The sequence below is a fragment of the Corythoichthys intestinalis genome, chromosome 5, assembly GCF_030265065.1.
Source record: "Corythoichthys intestinalis isolate RoL2023-P3 chromosome 5, ASM3026506v1, whole genome shotgun sequence".
NCBI lineage: Eukaryota > Metazoa > Chordata > Actinopteri > Syngnathiformes > Syngnathidae > Corythoichthys > Corythoichthys intestinalis.
Window position 1 is genome coordinate 23,661,685 of NC_080399.1, and position 14,428 is coordinate 23,676,112.

The following is a 14,428-nucleotide window of genomic DNA, read 5'->3' on the forward strand; positions in this document are numbered from 1 at the left end:
TGCGAGTTCCGGATTTTTTTAAGATTATGTCTCTGTAAGTGGAAATGCATCTATGATTGAAATTTCAGACCTCTACCTATTTTCTAAGTGAGCTAACTTGCAAAATTAAAAGGGGTGCAAATACTTCCGCTCCTCACTGTAAATCCATCCAGCATACATAGAAAAAAAATCATGGGGGAAGCCCTGAATTTGATGTTTCTTATGTGTCAATTAGCAAACCTTGGCCCCGAACAACCCAACACAAGTATTATGGCCCGCCAACAGCGTATACTGATAAAAAGAGGAAACTACCACCAATAACAAATGTGGCCCCTCTACAGCAGTGTGCCTGCTCCCGAATAAAAATTAGGGCTGTCAAAATTATCGCGTTAACAGGCGATAATTAATTTTTAAAATTAATCACGTTAAAATATTTGACGCATTTAACGCACATGCCCCGCTCAAACAGATTAACATGACAGCACAGTGTCATGTCCACTTGTTACTTGCGCTTTTTTGGTGTTTTGTCGCCCTCTCCTGGCGCTTGGGTGCCACTAATTTTATGGGTTTCAGCACCATGATGCACTGAGTAATTACTGACATCAACAATGGCGAGCTACTAGTTTATTTTTTGAATGAAAATTTTGCAAATTTTATTAAAACGAAAACATTAAGAGGGGTTTTAATATAACATTTCTATAACTTGTACTAACATTTATCTTTTAAGAACTACAAGTCTTTCTATCCATGAATCGCTTTAATAAAATGTTAATAATGTTAATGCCATCTTGATTTATTGTTATAATAAACAAATACAGTACTTATGTACCGTATGTTGAATGTACAGTATATATCAGTCTTGTGTCTTATCTTTCCATTCCAACAATAATTTACAGAAAAATATGGCATATTTTATAGATGGTTTGAATTGCGATTAATTACAATAAATTTTTAAGCTGTAATTAACTCAATTAAAAATTTTAATCGTTTGACAGCCTTAAAAACAATATAAGCTTCAAAAAGAAGATTCACATTTTAACAAGTTGTTTCTTTGTGTGTTAACACCCCAGTAAGGTGGGGGGCTGTCCAGGCAGTGGTTGATGCTGGAGGTCAACAGAGTAAAGCCAGACAACAGAAACCAAACTCAGTGGCATTATACAGGTAGGGGCCAATGAAAAGATCAACATGGGGTCAGAGCATCATAAATTCACTCCGATTTACAAGACTAAGAAAATGCTCAATATGTTTCTCCTTTGATAGTGCGCTCCCAGCTTGAGCAGAAGTATAAACCAAGTGATCATTCATCACTTTTATCAGCGCAAGGTGAAGTCTCGCAGGGCCTGCCCTCTGCGAACACATTGAAAGAGACACAGAACAGGCTTTTTCTTATCGTCGCTGTTTACAGAAGTCCAGCAGGACGCGTCAAACCCAGGAGGTGCAATAACAAGTGTTCTGTCTGATGTGAGGAGCTCATCGGAGTTGACAGTATCAATTGTAAACTTGGGAGAACTCTTGTTTAAGTCAAAAGGTACAGTATATATCCAGATTTATTTGGACACAGACAGGGTTTTTAGGATTTTTCCATGGTATGCCTCAAATTGTTATGAAATAAAAATGAAAACATATTTTACTATGATTAAAAAATGCATTTATTATGGACTGTGTTCATTTTTAGGGGCTTTGCAAAATTTTTTTTGATGTGGTTCGGTGTATACAAGGTTGGCTTAAGTGCGTCAGGAGTGCAGAGAACTATGAAAGGTTCAATCCCAACAAGTTCTCTAATTCAATAAGAGGTTTTCACCCAGGAATGTGCGACTCACTGGTCAAATTCATCCACTAATGGAAAAAAAGCCAAGATGTTTTCAGAAGCGGAGCTGCTTATTTTCAGTATGTGTAGTTTTGGTGTATTTGTGATACTTTTCACTCAATCCTAAATTGCAAGCTGGAATGCCGCCCAAATATAAACTGGCAACAACATTAAAAGGTAGTTCAGCTCCACAGCCAAGCGTGAGGCTCATGCTTAAAGCAGGGGAAGTGAAGCAGAACCTCGAAAGGTGAATATTTGAGGTCAAACACTTGAGAATTGGGCTAAAAACGAGTCGTGCAGAGTGGCTTGGTTTAGTTACGATAGGTGTCGTCACCAAATATTAAGGTTATGGGTTCAATCATATCGAAGTATGTTTGAGAAAAACAATATGTTTGCCAAAAGGTAGAAAAGTGGTGGTATACAGTGTTGCAGAGTCAGTGTTGCTCAAAGGGTTATTAAAGTAAAAAAAAGTTAAAAAAAAAAAAAAAAAAAGACTTAATTCTCATTAAAAGCTTTTTCTTTGGCTTTATGTTTCCCCTTGTATGGGAATTTTGATAAAAATAATAACACTAATTGATAGTAGCATTATTGTGAAAGTTTCTGTTAACTTACTGCATAGATTTCATAATGTATTGATGGGACACGGGGCCGATTCATAGGGGCCTCTCTGTCAAAGCTGACCGAGTGGAAACGCAGACAAAGACCTTTTTCCGTTGAAAATTCTTGTTAATAAATGCATAAATCCCTGAATTCTTTGAAATATGGACGCAAAACAGTCTCCATTATTGGTTAAAAGCAAAAAAACCTGGCAGGTAGCATTTATTTTACGTAAATATTGCAAACTTTGAGGCTAATCAGTAAGGACATTAGCGGCCATATGTAAACTAAGAGCTTTTTCCGTTGAAAATTCTTTTTGAATAAGTGCTTAAATGTCTGAATTCTTTATAAATATGGACAAAAGAGAGTCTAAATTCTTGGTTAAAAGCAAAAAAACAAAAAACAAACAAACAAACAAAAAAAAAGTGCTAGTAGCATTTATTTTACGTAAATATTGCGAAGTATAATGCCAATGCTGTAGCGGCTAATTTCTCCGATTGATTTTTTTCACAATGTTTCAAAATGCATGCATGGTACAAAAAATAAAGTAATTACCTTGAATCCTCGAACAAATCACTCCTGAAACAATCCTTCGTGTTTGTATTCAGTACAGCTTTCATACTTTTTCAACCCAAATCCGGCGTTAGATCACTGCATGTGACCGAATGCTAATAAATGAAGCGGCGTGTTGGACGGCCCCCTTCGGGATGGCGTGATGCAGTGAATGGGGAATGTGTCATGTCAATAAATTATGAAGTATATGCTTACTGTCAGCATATCAATAAAAAAAATACCAATATGATTGCAAAAAAAAAAAAGATTTTTTTATTAATGCATTTGTCCATTTAAGTCATTAGGTCATGTTTATCCAAAACTGAGCTATCTGGATTTGTAATGAATTTCTGTATTATTTTTTCCCCCTGAAAGTAGCAAAATAATGTTTTAAATTTATATAATTAAAATTTCAGGCAAAGAAAAAAAAAAGAACAACTTATTTTTATATTTTTAGGTTTGCTAAAGTCTTTTTTCAATTGTTCTTGTATTACGCCTTTGTGGTTTAACTCATTTTTTACACTTGAATGGCAGCTCAAAGTATGGGGTAATGGTGGTGACAGTTTTACTTCCTATGTGAATCGAGTCTGAACTGGAAACTTAACTTATGTTCCTCTTCCCTCAATGCGTCTGAGGTTCTGTAGAGTGAAGCCTGACATCACAAAAAAAAAAAAAAAAAAAAAAAAAAAACCTTAGGGCATCTGGGCAGCTTGAAAACCCTGACCATGTCAAAAAAAAAACAAAAAAAAAAAACAACATCTTCACTGCTCTGTTCTTTTTTAAGACCAGAGACCTAGTGATTTAAAACAGGGTTGCTTTTTATGACGCTTCCATGACATAACTTCCTCACTGTCTACAATGACAAGAAAGAGTGTGTTAAACTTAATGTACTGGAACCCAGACTTGCAATTCCGAAGTGGAAAGCCGGTTAAGTACATACACTGCAAACTCCATTCTTCCACATAATGTCTGTAACAGCGTCAATCAAAATATATGTTATACCAAAGTGTACTTGAATTGTGCAGAAGAAACCCATGATCATGACGGTTGATCCCGATTTGTGACGTCACTAAAAAAGAAAGCGACAATCTATCAATGCATCTGCACAACCTTTTAACTACTTCACAGGAATAAGAAAAGCAATAAAGAGAATATAAACTAGAATACTGATAAGACGACAGAGTAGCACCACAAAAACAACAAACAAAGCCAAGTTGGCCAGATAACTGTTTACAACCATTTATCCAGACACGCTTCAGCTCCTAAGTAAACTACCTTTAGACAAGCAAATTCCAGCAATGCAGACATTGACATAGACACTCCAACTTGACTTTAGGGTAATTGTCAAATGTCTGGGGGGAAAAAGATTGTAGAGCCACGTGTTTACACAATAAAATGAATAATAGGACACTGTTATCCAAACTCAGATATTCCTGATGATAATCCCACTGATGATGAAGGTACTGTAGTACAGTATTTCAAACATACGCAACATCCGTGTTTCAAATTTTCAAAGGGAAAAATGTCCTTGGCTTCACTAAATCCTTTATAGGGCCAGTGACTAGTTTTAGTAATAATTCGATTGGGTTTTTCAAGGCAAAGGCCCAGCTAGTAAAATTCCTTTTTTTTTTTTTTTTTTTGGAATGTCGTTTCTTCGGCACTCAGCACAGCCCCAAACAGTTTGACCGACCGTCACCGTTCGAATATCAATATGACTGGAATTTTTGCGCGACGCAGGGAATTTTTCGAATGACCCCCAGATATTTCCCATTCGCCCGTAAATCACGTTGAGGGAAAAAAATAAAAAATAAAAAATATATTTAGTCCTAAAACTTTTGACCAAATCGCATTCTTTGCAAATCAAAAATTCCAGGACAGTAAGGGGAATAAAAGTTGCATATAGAATTTGCCAAAAAGTAACGGCTCCCCCAAAATTTGCCAAAAGCCTACCCATTCATTTCTAATGGGATGCCACTGACGGCCATGTACATCACGCCATCCATTTCTAATGGCAAAAATTTCCCCTTCATTTTCAACTGCAGGAAAACATACTTGTTGAGATTTTTGATTGCTTACCATGACAGCCCATTGATATTCAGCTGGGGCCCATGTAAGTCGATGCCATTGACAGCTATGCAAACAGACCGGTCCCTGAAATGTCCCCAAATCAACAGGAATGACCTGATATCAACAGTGTGTGTCCCCGAAATGTCCCCAAGTCAATATGATGTGACCTGATATCAACAGGAAGTGTCCCCGAAATGTCCCCAAATTTACAGAAAGTGACCTGACATCAACAGGAAGTGTCCCTGAAATGTACAGGGAAAGGGACAATTCAGGGACACTTGCTGATGATATCAGGTCACTTCCAGTTCATCTGGGGACATTTCGGGGACACTTCCTGTTGCATGGCTTTCAAAGGCATCGACTTACTTGGGTGCCAGACTAATGTCAATGGGCTATCATGGAAACAAGACAGGAACAAGAACCTATGTTTTCCTGCCATTGAAAAGGAATGGGGAAATTTGGACGTGCATGGCTGTCAATGGCAAATTTGGGTGGAAATTGCCAAATTCTGTTTACATCTTTTTTGCCCCTTACTATCCTGGAATTTTCGATGTGTAGATTATGTGATTTGGTCAAAAATTGAAGGACTATATACATTTTTTACATTCTATTTCCCCCAAAAAAACTGCGTTTATGGGCGAACAGAATTTTTTTTGGGGGGGGGGGGTCATTTGAAAATTTTCCTGTGTGGCACCAAAATTCCTTGTGTGGGCTGTACGGCGCGCTGAAAAAACATGGCGTCTAAGATTATGAAAGAAAGAAATTTGAGAAACTATCTGCCTCATCTAAGTTTGCAGATAAAATATTTTGCTATTAACTTATCGCCTGCCATTCACAATGATAGTCGTCCAATTCATTTAACTGGGAGGCTGTGAATAGTCATTTTTCAGTGTCATTGATAGGGCTTTCCGTCAAATCCATTTTAACTGGGACGGCTGGCATCGAATGATTGCTCCCAGTCAAAATGGACTGGACGTCTAGCGCCATCAATGTCAGCCAATGAGTTAAATGAGTGCCCTTTAAAGGGTTAAATCAGGTTGGACCTGCGTTCACCTTTGAAGTTCAGTGTAAATCAGACAGCGAACAATCAGGCACTTTTCTGCCAGTCAGTGGAGAGTGTTTCTGTCTGCTTTTGACTGGCTCTATTTACTCTGCCGGGTGATACAGAGTGTAACATCACCGTCGCTGGCTCCCTATGGTCTGAGCGAATTGCACTTACCCTGCGGGCAGCGAGAGCTTGCTTGTCTCGGGAGTAATGTGCCGCTGAAGGGAGCGTTTCAACATCAGGTTAGCAGGAATTAAAGGCCTAAAGATCATGCTCGGGCCTGGAGGGCAAAGGAAACGCCCTCTGAGAGAATGGGAAGAAGAGGGATGACCCTAGAGATAAGGAGTTGCGTGTGGGATATTGACACAGAGATATGTAGCTCGTGAGATTCTTGCTAGCACTTACACTTTTGGAAGACTATGCATAAGTAAAGTGAATCTGAGCAAGATAAACATCTAATACCTTTTCATTCATAAATCCTTTAATGCTAAACTTGAAATTAACGCTTTGTTTGTTTGCCAAACTGACTTGTGTGTGTGCGGTCATTTTCCACATATCCTGGAAAGTTTTCTCAAGATTTACTTACAAAACAAGCACGCTGGAATCAGGTGGGTTAACATGTCAACAGTTGCAAATGACGGTTCCGCCAGTTCAAAGATTCCGCAGCTCATCATTGTGGATGAGTCACAAATGAACCACAGTATTTGAGTGCAAGGATTATGTGTGCATATTTCTGTACAGGACAAGAGGAAGTAGCGTTTAATGTCAGCTATCAGATAAGTTTGTTTTTGTTCTGCCTTAGTCTGTAATATTTCCACTGACCCGCCTTGCAGACAATGAAACATATGGCTACATGGCTCTGTGGCCCCCACGAGCAAGCCTACATATGTTGCTCCGCAATGGCTTTTTGTCTGACAAAGTGAATTATTCATGCCCCTTGAGCGGGGGGAATACATCAGGACATACGCTTCAAAGTTCTGCTTTTTATGAGCGGCTTCATTTCTAGAGCACACATATAAACAAAAGCTGGTGTGCCGACATTGAATCAGCAGTGACGGCGACCGCACGAGACTCGGCTCGGGTTGCTTTTGTGCTGTGCCAGTGCTTACATTAGCCGGAGAAAAGCTCAAGCTGCTCTGAATATTCTCTTAGACGCCATCCATCTTTGTGCAGAATTTAATAGACGCGTTCCCACAACTGGATGACTGGCAAAGATGATCCCCGTTTGCTGGTTGTGTGGGAAATTGGAAACCAGACGACCTAGAGTCCAAAGCGAGTTAGCAAAAACTTGAACAATTTATTCGTTCTCACAACCTTTTTACGGAGATTACACTGACCGAGGGCTAATGATTTTGCTACGAATTAGAAACATGTTTCTTTGGCAAATAGGGTCGTGCTCGCCTGCGGATGTTAAAAATTTTATGTGCACACTGAGAGAAATAATCTGTCACTCACAATACTTAATCATCGGACCTCATTCGATTATTCAATATGAATTGCAGATTGGCTCTCGGATTGTGTACATTAAAATAATTAAAAACGATGCGCTCTCAGGAAAGCCTGAATGTCGTACAATGGTGAAGGATCACTTTAATTCAAAGTGAAAAATCTGGCTAATTAGAATCAGTAATCAGCCTATAAATTGCTAAGAGGACCTCAATGATGTGTCAGAGGTTAGAAGCTTCTATCTGTGCCAGTCGGTCTTAACGTAATCAGAGTGCAGCCAACTGTGGCTGATCAGGGGGCTGGTAGACGGACCATGCATGACAGCCAATTACACAGCAGCCAGATCGGCTCGTGCACATCACTTCTATAGTGTCCCGTAAGTGGATATAAAGCAGTCGTGCATGCTCTCTAGAGGGATACAATGGGTCACTCGGGGGGCTAATAGACGAAACTGAGATCATAGGCAGAGAGGTGCAAAGAAAATTATCTTAAAATAAAACAGGTGCTTTTTCTAACAGGTTTAAAAAAATGAGTACCATGTGAGCAGAAACACCCTCAGTTAATTAGAGGAAATAAATTCTAATTGAAAAACAGAACAAATGTAAACAAAACATACAGGGCAAATAAAAATTGTTTCCTAAATTTAAATAACATTTTTGTATTTGTTGTCTTTTTACAGCTACCAGTAAAGTATTTCAAATAACTGACAATCAAAGTCTTTCTGACCTCATGTACAATGCAGAAAATGATTTCCAGCAAATTTTGATCTTGAATTTAAACTATTTGGCCATTGAAAAATTGCCTTAATTCCACTGGTAAATATCCGCACCTACTACTACATTGTCTCACTTTTTCACAAGATGAGGGCCATAAAGAAGCCAAGCATGCAATATTAAATCTCAGAAGTTAAATAGGATAAAATATTACAATAGAAACAGTTCTCAAGAAAACCCAGTGCAAAACCCAGAATAATAAATAGACAATTAAAATTGAGCATTGTATTTGCACGAGCAAAATGTTTGGAATTGCTCGTGTTGGATAGCACTGGTGATAATTCAGAGGGAAGTTAGTGTATATAGCTAGGGAAAAAAATATTCATTTACCTGGTTGTCCGGGTGATTGACAGTGAAGTATCCGACACAGATGATGACTTCGTGCAGCAGTTCTTCAGCTGAATGCTGGGTACAGTACCATAGCAGCGAGCTGACAATGTGACGGAAAGCGAGCGACAGGCCCTCGGCTCCTAGAACAGTCTGAAAGATTGCCCACGGTGTTAGTGTGTGGTGCAGTCAAACAACATGAATGGTCTACGGCTAATATTACAAAGCACTGCACGAACGTAATAACAATGCACAGTAATAAAACATTTTATATGTGTTACTCGTGGGAATTTGCTCGGTAGAAAAGAGTCCAACCAGGCTAAACACCATAAAACATCCGAAAACCAGCAGAGAGATGAGATGAGGGGAGCAGTTTGCTGACAGTATTTATCAAACATGCCAGTGTGACGAAGCACTGAAAGATCATCACAACTCCACTCAAGAGTTTGAGCATCGTAAAACCCGGAAACAGAGTACATATGACTCTAAACATATCGTAAGATTCAAAACGAAGCTTAAAGTCAGATTTGATCAAATGTAGAAATCACAGTAGGGAAGATGCTTTTGTAGTGTAAACACCCCAAAGCAATATTTACCAATTAATATGACACAAAGTGAAAATGCGTTTCAGAAAATTTAGTAGACGTAACTGCTTAATTCGCATATATTATTAAAGGTAGGTGTTATGGTATTGTTTAACAACAAAATTTTTTAATGCAGTGTGGGTGGTTGACAAAAATGATGTGTTAGACTGGACATACAGTAACAGATTTCAAGTGCCATTTGTAACCCACCACCTTGCTGGAAAGTAGTAAGTACTTGGCTCACAGCAATTACAATACCTATATTCAGTGTAATGGGGAGTTTCTCCTTCAGAATTTGTTTGATTCTGTGTAGGTCTTTGAGAATATTGTTTTATGTGAAACATTTTATGGCACAAGGGGAGACCAATGAGTTAGCAGAGGCAGTAGCAAAGCAAATTAGCGGCAGAAGTTCAAATAAATGACAGCATGCACAGTGATGCCGTTGCCGTCACCTCCTGGGACCGTAATGTACATCCCAGTTCATAGTGCTAATAACTTGTGCTCATCCGAACTGCTGACCCACTGGGAACTAATCAATCCTGCCATCAGGCATTAGGTCAAAGGTCATCTGTGTTTATGTCTATAGGTCACTTTTGTTCTGAGAAACTCGACTTCCAACAGGCATTAAGATGGGACCGGGTGTAAACCATTCACAAAGTTTTTGATCGGGGAAGATTATTTGTAGTTGTGCTTATTTCTTTGGCTAACAATTGATATGATTTTTTAATGATTTTATTTATATATTACGATATTTCTTATGATTAAGGTTATATTAGAAATTACAGATCGTAAGTACAATATATGACCATTAAAGAACAGATTTTTCCTTTTGATACCAAGAATGTGATAAACCAGTACAGTTTCATTGTTACTAGAAATCTATACCATCCATGTAGATACCTGGAAGGCAGAGAGGTCAAGCAGGGCAAAACTGTTGAGGAAGCGGATGCCTTGCAAAGCCACCTGGATGACCCCTTGGCTGTAAGGTTCCTGGCTTTGAGAGGATGACTCTGGCAAGAAGCTGTGCAGCAGAATGGAATACAGCGTGTGTACCACTCCCACCAGGTCAGTTGACTGCAGAAGTGCCGTAAGACCAGTGGGGTCCTGCCGTTTGTTGTCAAATATACTGGACCCTCTGAGAACGAGGGGACAGGAAATGCACAGTCAATAACAGTGATGCAGACATACAACTGGATCCTCTTGATCATCCCAAGCACCTCTATTTAAAAGACAAAATTATACACATAATGTATAAATGGGACTAGGCATGTGCTGTATATGAAATTCTGATGGTATGATAACTTTGAGCCAAAATATCACGGGTTCACGGTATTGCAATTACAGCTCTAAAGTGTGCTACTTTGAGATATCTGGGTTTAAAAAAAAAAAAAAGACTTTTTCCCATTGAACAGGATTTTTCTTTTTCAAAACATTAGCAAATTGTAACATAAGTATAATGTTAAAAAAAAAAAAAAAAAAATTCTTAATAAAATCAAAATAAATGCAGCCCTTTAGGTGAGGCTAAACCCACAGCCACAGCTCAACATTATTACCATCAGAACATAAGTAATTGTTTTCCATAAAAAGCACATGTGTATGACTGTTATCATGTTTACATTATACACATGCTCTCTTTCTCAACAGACAGTTGCCAGAGAGGAAAAAAAACACATTTTACCACCGCTAGACAAACTAAACAGGCTTGAGTTAACTCTTATAGCTGGTGGGAAACGTTCATGACAGTGTTTATTAACCTTTAATTTTGTATAAATGCAAAATCATATTGGAAGTATTGCCTCTTTGGCAGCCAGCCTCCTCAAATATGTTTTACATGTCAGTTGGCCCTGCGGCCGTCTGTAACTATTCTGTAGCCGAAGTATTCCCATACCAGCGATTTCGTTTTCTTCGATGGGGGAAAAAGTTCAGGATTTTCACCTCCTCCAGCCATCGTGTAGCACAGCTGACTCAATGACACTGAGCAACAACCGGTGGGGGAGGGTTGAGCCTTGCTGCTGCAAGCGAGGGATATCTCCCTGCATTTTTGGGACATAAAAAAAAGCTGATACCGTAGGGGCGGTATGACGGAAAATTTTGAGTTTTGAAACCTTAATGTTCATACCATGGTACACCTCGAAACCAGTAATTGGCACATGTCTAGCTGGGCCTAGCCGCCTGTATTTAAGTTTTAACTTAAACTTGATGAAGATAAACAGAGACTGGATAATGCCAACATTAAAGTAAAAAAAATTCTCGAATCAACTTTTTTGCATGTAACAAAAAAAAAAAAATTAAAAAATGAAGCACTGAAACCATGAAATGCGAAGAACATACAGTATTTGTGTGTGATAGAATGTATGAAAGATCCTTTTTTTTTTTTTTTTTTTTTTAGATTTTTGTCAAAGGACAAAATAAAGCTTTGAAATTTAAATCTTGACTGAAGTGAAATTATTTTATATCTACACACTGACACATTTGCATGGCATTTATTTTAATGAACGCAAATGAACACAAATGAGATCTACAATGACAACGCAGGTTAGTATTGCAAGGTCTGCTCAGCAGCAGCCATGATTTGCAGTCAAACACAGTGGAAGGTGTGTGACCTCTGGAAGCAACCCACAGTGCATGCTGATACTTGATGTTAGCCAACAGGCCCTGTGTGAAGTATGCTGCTACGCAAGAACACAGCCTCCTAATGTCATTATAATCCCCAGACACAGCAACTGGCATGCACCGAATATTCTACATGGCCACTGAACAGTCTCCTACATGATGCATGGAGAAGGGCTGTTGCAAGTGTGAATTAGGTTCATAAACTAAGATGTTATTTTCCCAGAACTTGGAATGCTGGAGGAAGTAACTAGCAAATTGATTTAAAAATACAATGTATATAAAATAAAGTTGAATCTTGTGTTCTGAAATGTCTGTCTTGTTTATTTTCTCCATCTAGATACAGTAGTAACTATTGCTTATGTTCTGCTGTCTGGAAAAAAAATGACTGATTGTCTTTTAATCTTCTTACACCTGTTAAAAAAGTAGCGACATGTGAACATTCTGTTCCTGTGGTGCAGCCATGGAAAATATCCTAAGCTAATAATGTTATTTGATATCAATATTTAACATAACCAAATGCATTAAGTGCATTCCTTGTAATGTGTGACATCAAAGCATATCCCAGCTACTGTGGGCAATGTTTCTATCAAATGAAGAACTTTGGCGCTGCTGTCCATTGGTGTGACTGCATGCTTAGCCTCTGTCAGCAGCACCACTGAACCTCTCTTTAGGGGAGGTCACCATGGCACATGTGGGTGGGCTCCCCCCAAGCTGTAAGCTAAGGTTTATGGTGAGTGACAGAGAGCTGGGTCAAGTAGATGCCTATCTCTATCGCCAGTAAAGACAGCTTAGCTAGATGGCTGGAGGAAACGACCCACCGGGTGATTGCAGAGGAACTGACTATCTTTGTTTGCGTAACCATGAAAGTCGTCTTTAGTGATCTTTGTGGCATTCTTGGTCATTACAATTGAAAAGTAACCTGTTTAAGAGAGTAGGGACATGCTTACCGTCCAGTTACGACAAAGCACAACTTGCACATGCTGTGCAATAAAGCTGAAGCTTGTTGAAGGAAAGCAGACATCTTGGGGTGCTCATCCACAGGGCTTTGAATGGATAGGAAGCAGCCATACAACTTGTCAATCAAACCCATGTTGACCACATAGCTGCAAGAAATACATAGAGTGAATGGGATGGGCTGGTTAAGGACATTATCTCCAAATTCTCCCTCAAATGTCTTACAAAATAAATCCTTAAGCTCATTACAGAGGGAAATGCATCTTGCAGTGCATTCTTCCACATCTCTGCAATGGAAAGCTGACACCTCACCTAAGCCCTCCGCCTACTGCTATTGCTGTGATATCTCTAATTTGTCTTTGCCAATGGCAGGTCTCATGATCATGTTTCCCTGTGGTCTTTCAGCCACAAATCACTCCTAATAGTGTGATTAGAGGGTTGTTGTGGTCCATGTGCTAGCTAGGATTTGGGTCCTTGTGTTTACTGACCTAGGGGCATCTTCATACATCTCGATTACACATAGAAAAAAATCATAATATACTGTTGCTCATATGATCACTGTATTTGTGAATAAGAAATGAGGTCTTCATCTAGTTAAATCAAAACTAGGTAACCTTTCAACCATTATTAAATATTTTCATACCATTCCCGATGATACGTCGACTGACAACTAGTTGAATGACACCTCTTTATATCTTGAGGGGTCTGTATAGCTTTCACTGGCACTAATTAAAAATGAAGGTGGCAAGAACCCTGCCACACAAAAAAAATACAAATGTGCTGACTGCATTACGGCATACGTCACTTCCCCCTTTTCCCATTCATTAGTAAGACTGAAGTCAGTGTGAACACTTTCGCGTGAAATCTGCAAAGATGGCAGAGCAACAAAAGAGACAAAAAGTTTTGTCATAGGAGGAAAAAGGAAAAGAGGGGCTACCAGGATAAAATGGTTGGCCACACTAAGCCACACAGTTGCTAACTGTCATATGCTATTGTTTAGCCACAACTGGATTCATTACCTTATTACTATTCATCCTTCATACAGCGCTGGAAACAGAAATGTCGTTTAATCCATCTGCAGGCGACCGGGAGATCATGATTTTATGACACTGTGCGGGTGTGCGCTGGTCCTCTCGGGAAACGCAGTCTTCCTTAAGGCAAAACACTACCGCTTTTGTCCACCAGCGTCGCTAAAATCGACCAAAACTGAGAAGTTACCTATTGTTGCTTTGATCAATGAAATAAAGCAATAAGACAAACCTGCTGGTCAATTCATATCAGATTCGATACGTTTGTTGGGAAGAACCTGATTGTAAGACAGCCTGGTGACACCATACTTTTAGTCCATGTTGTTTTTCTCTTTCTCTACTCAGTCACTATTGGGGCCCCCTCAAAACAGGTGACAATGCCCATATTAAATTGCAGACCATTCGACACTTGAACCCATTTCAATTGTTATGACTTTCTTCTTCTTTCACAGACTGACTTTGGCTGAAAGGATCCGTCCTCACGTCGACTGCTTTGTTCAACTTCTGCACAATGTTTGACAAGCTGCTTGGTGGTCGCACTTGCCACTTGGCGCCACGTGATATGAGCCCAAACTGAAAACATTTATGACAATGACAGAGGTCTAAAAGCACTGGAACGAAAACTGAGAATGTGGTAATAAGCAGAAAGGAAATTG

The 14,428-nt window shown here is 39.1% G+C and overlaps 1 protein-coding gene across 4 annotated transcripts in view; it reads right to left on the reverse strand.

Annotated features, from left to right (window-relative positions):
- Positions 1–14,428, reverse strand: part of scaper (S-phase cyclin A-associated protein in the ER) — a 137,286-nt gene that overhangs the window by 12,314 nt on the left and 110,544 nt on the right. For all 4 annotated transcript variants that reach the window (XM_057835802.1, XM_057835803.1, XM_057835799.1 and 1 more), the window contains 3 exons: positions 12,738–12,893; positions 10,078–10,312; positions 8,597–8,746 (listed from right to left, as the gene is read on the reverse strand). In XM_057835802.1, the coding sequence (XP_057691785.1) occupies positions 8,597–8,746; positions 10,078–10,312; positions 12,738–12,893 (541 nt within the window). The remainder of the gene's footprint in view (positions 1–8,596; positions 8,747–10,077; positions 10,313–12,737; positions 12,894–14,428) is intronic.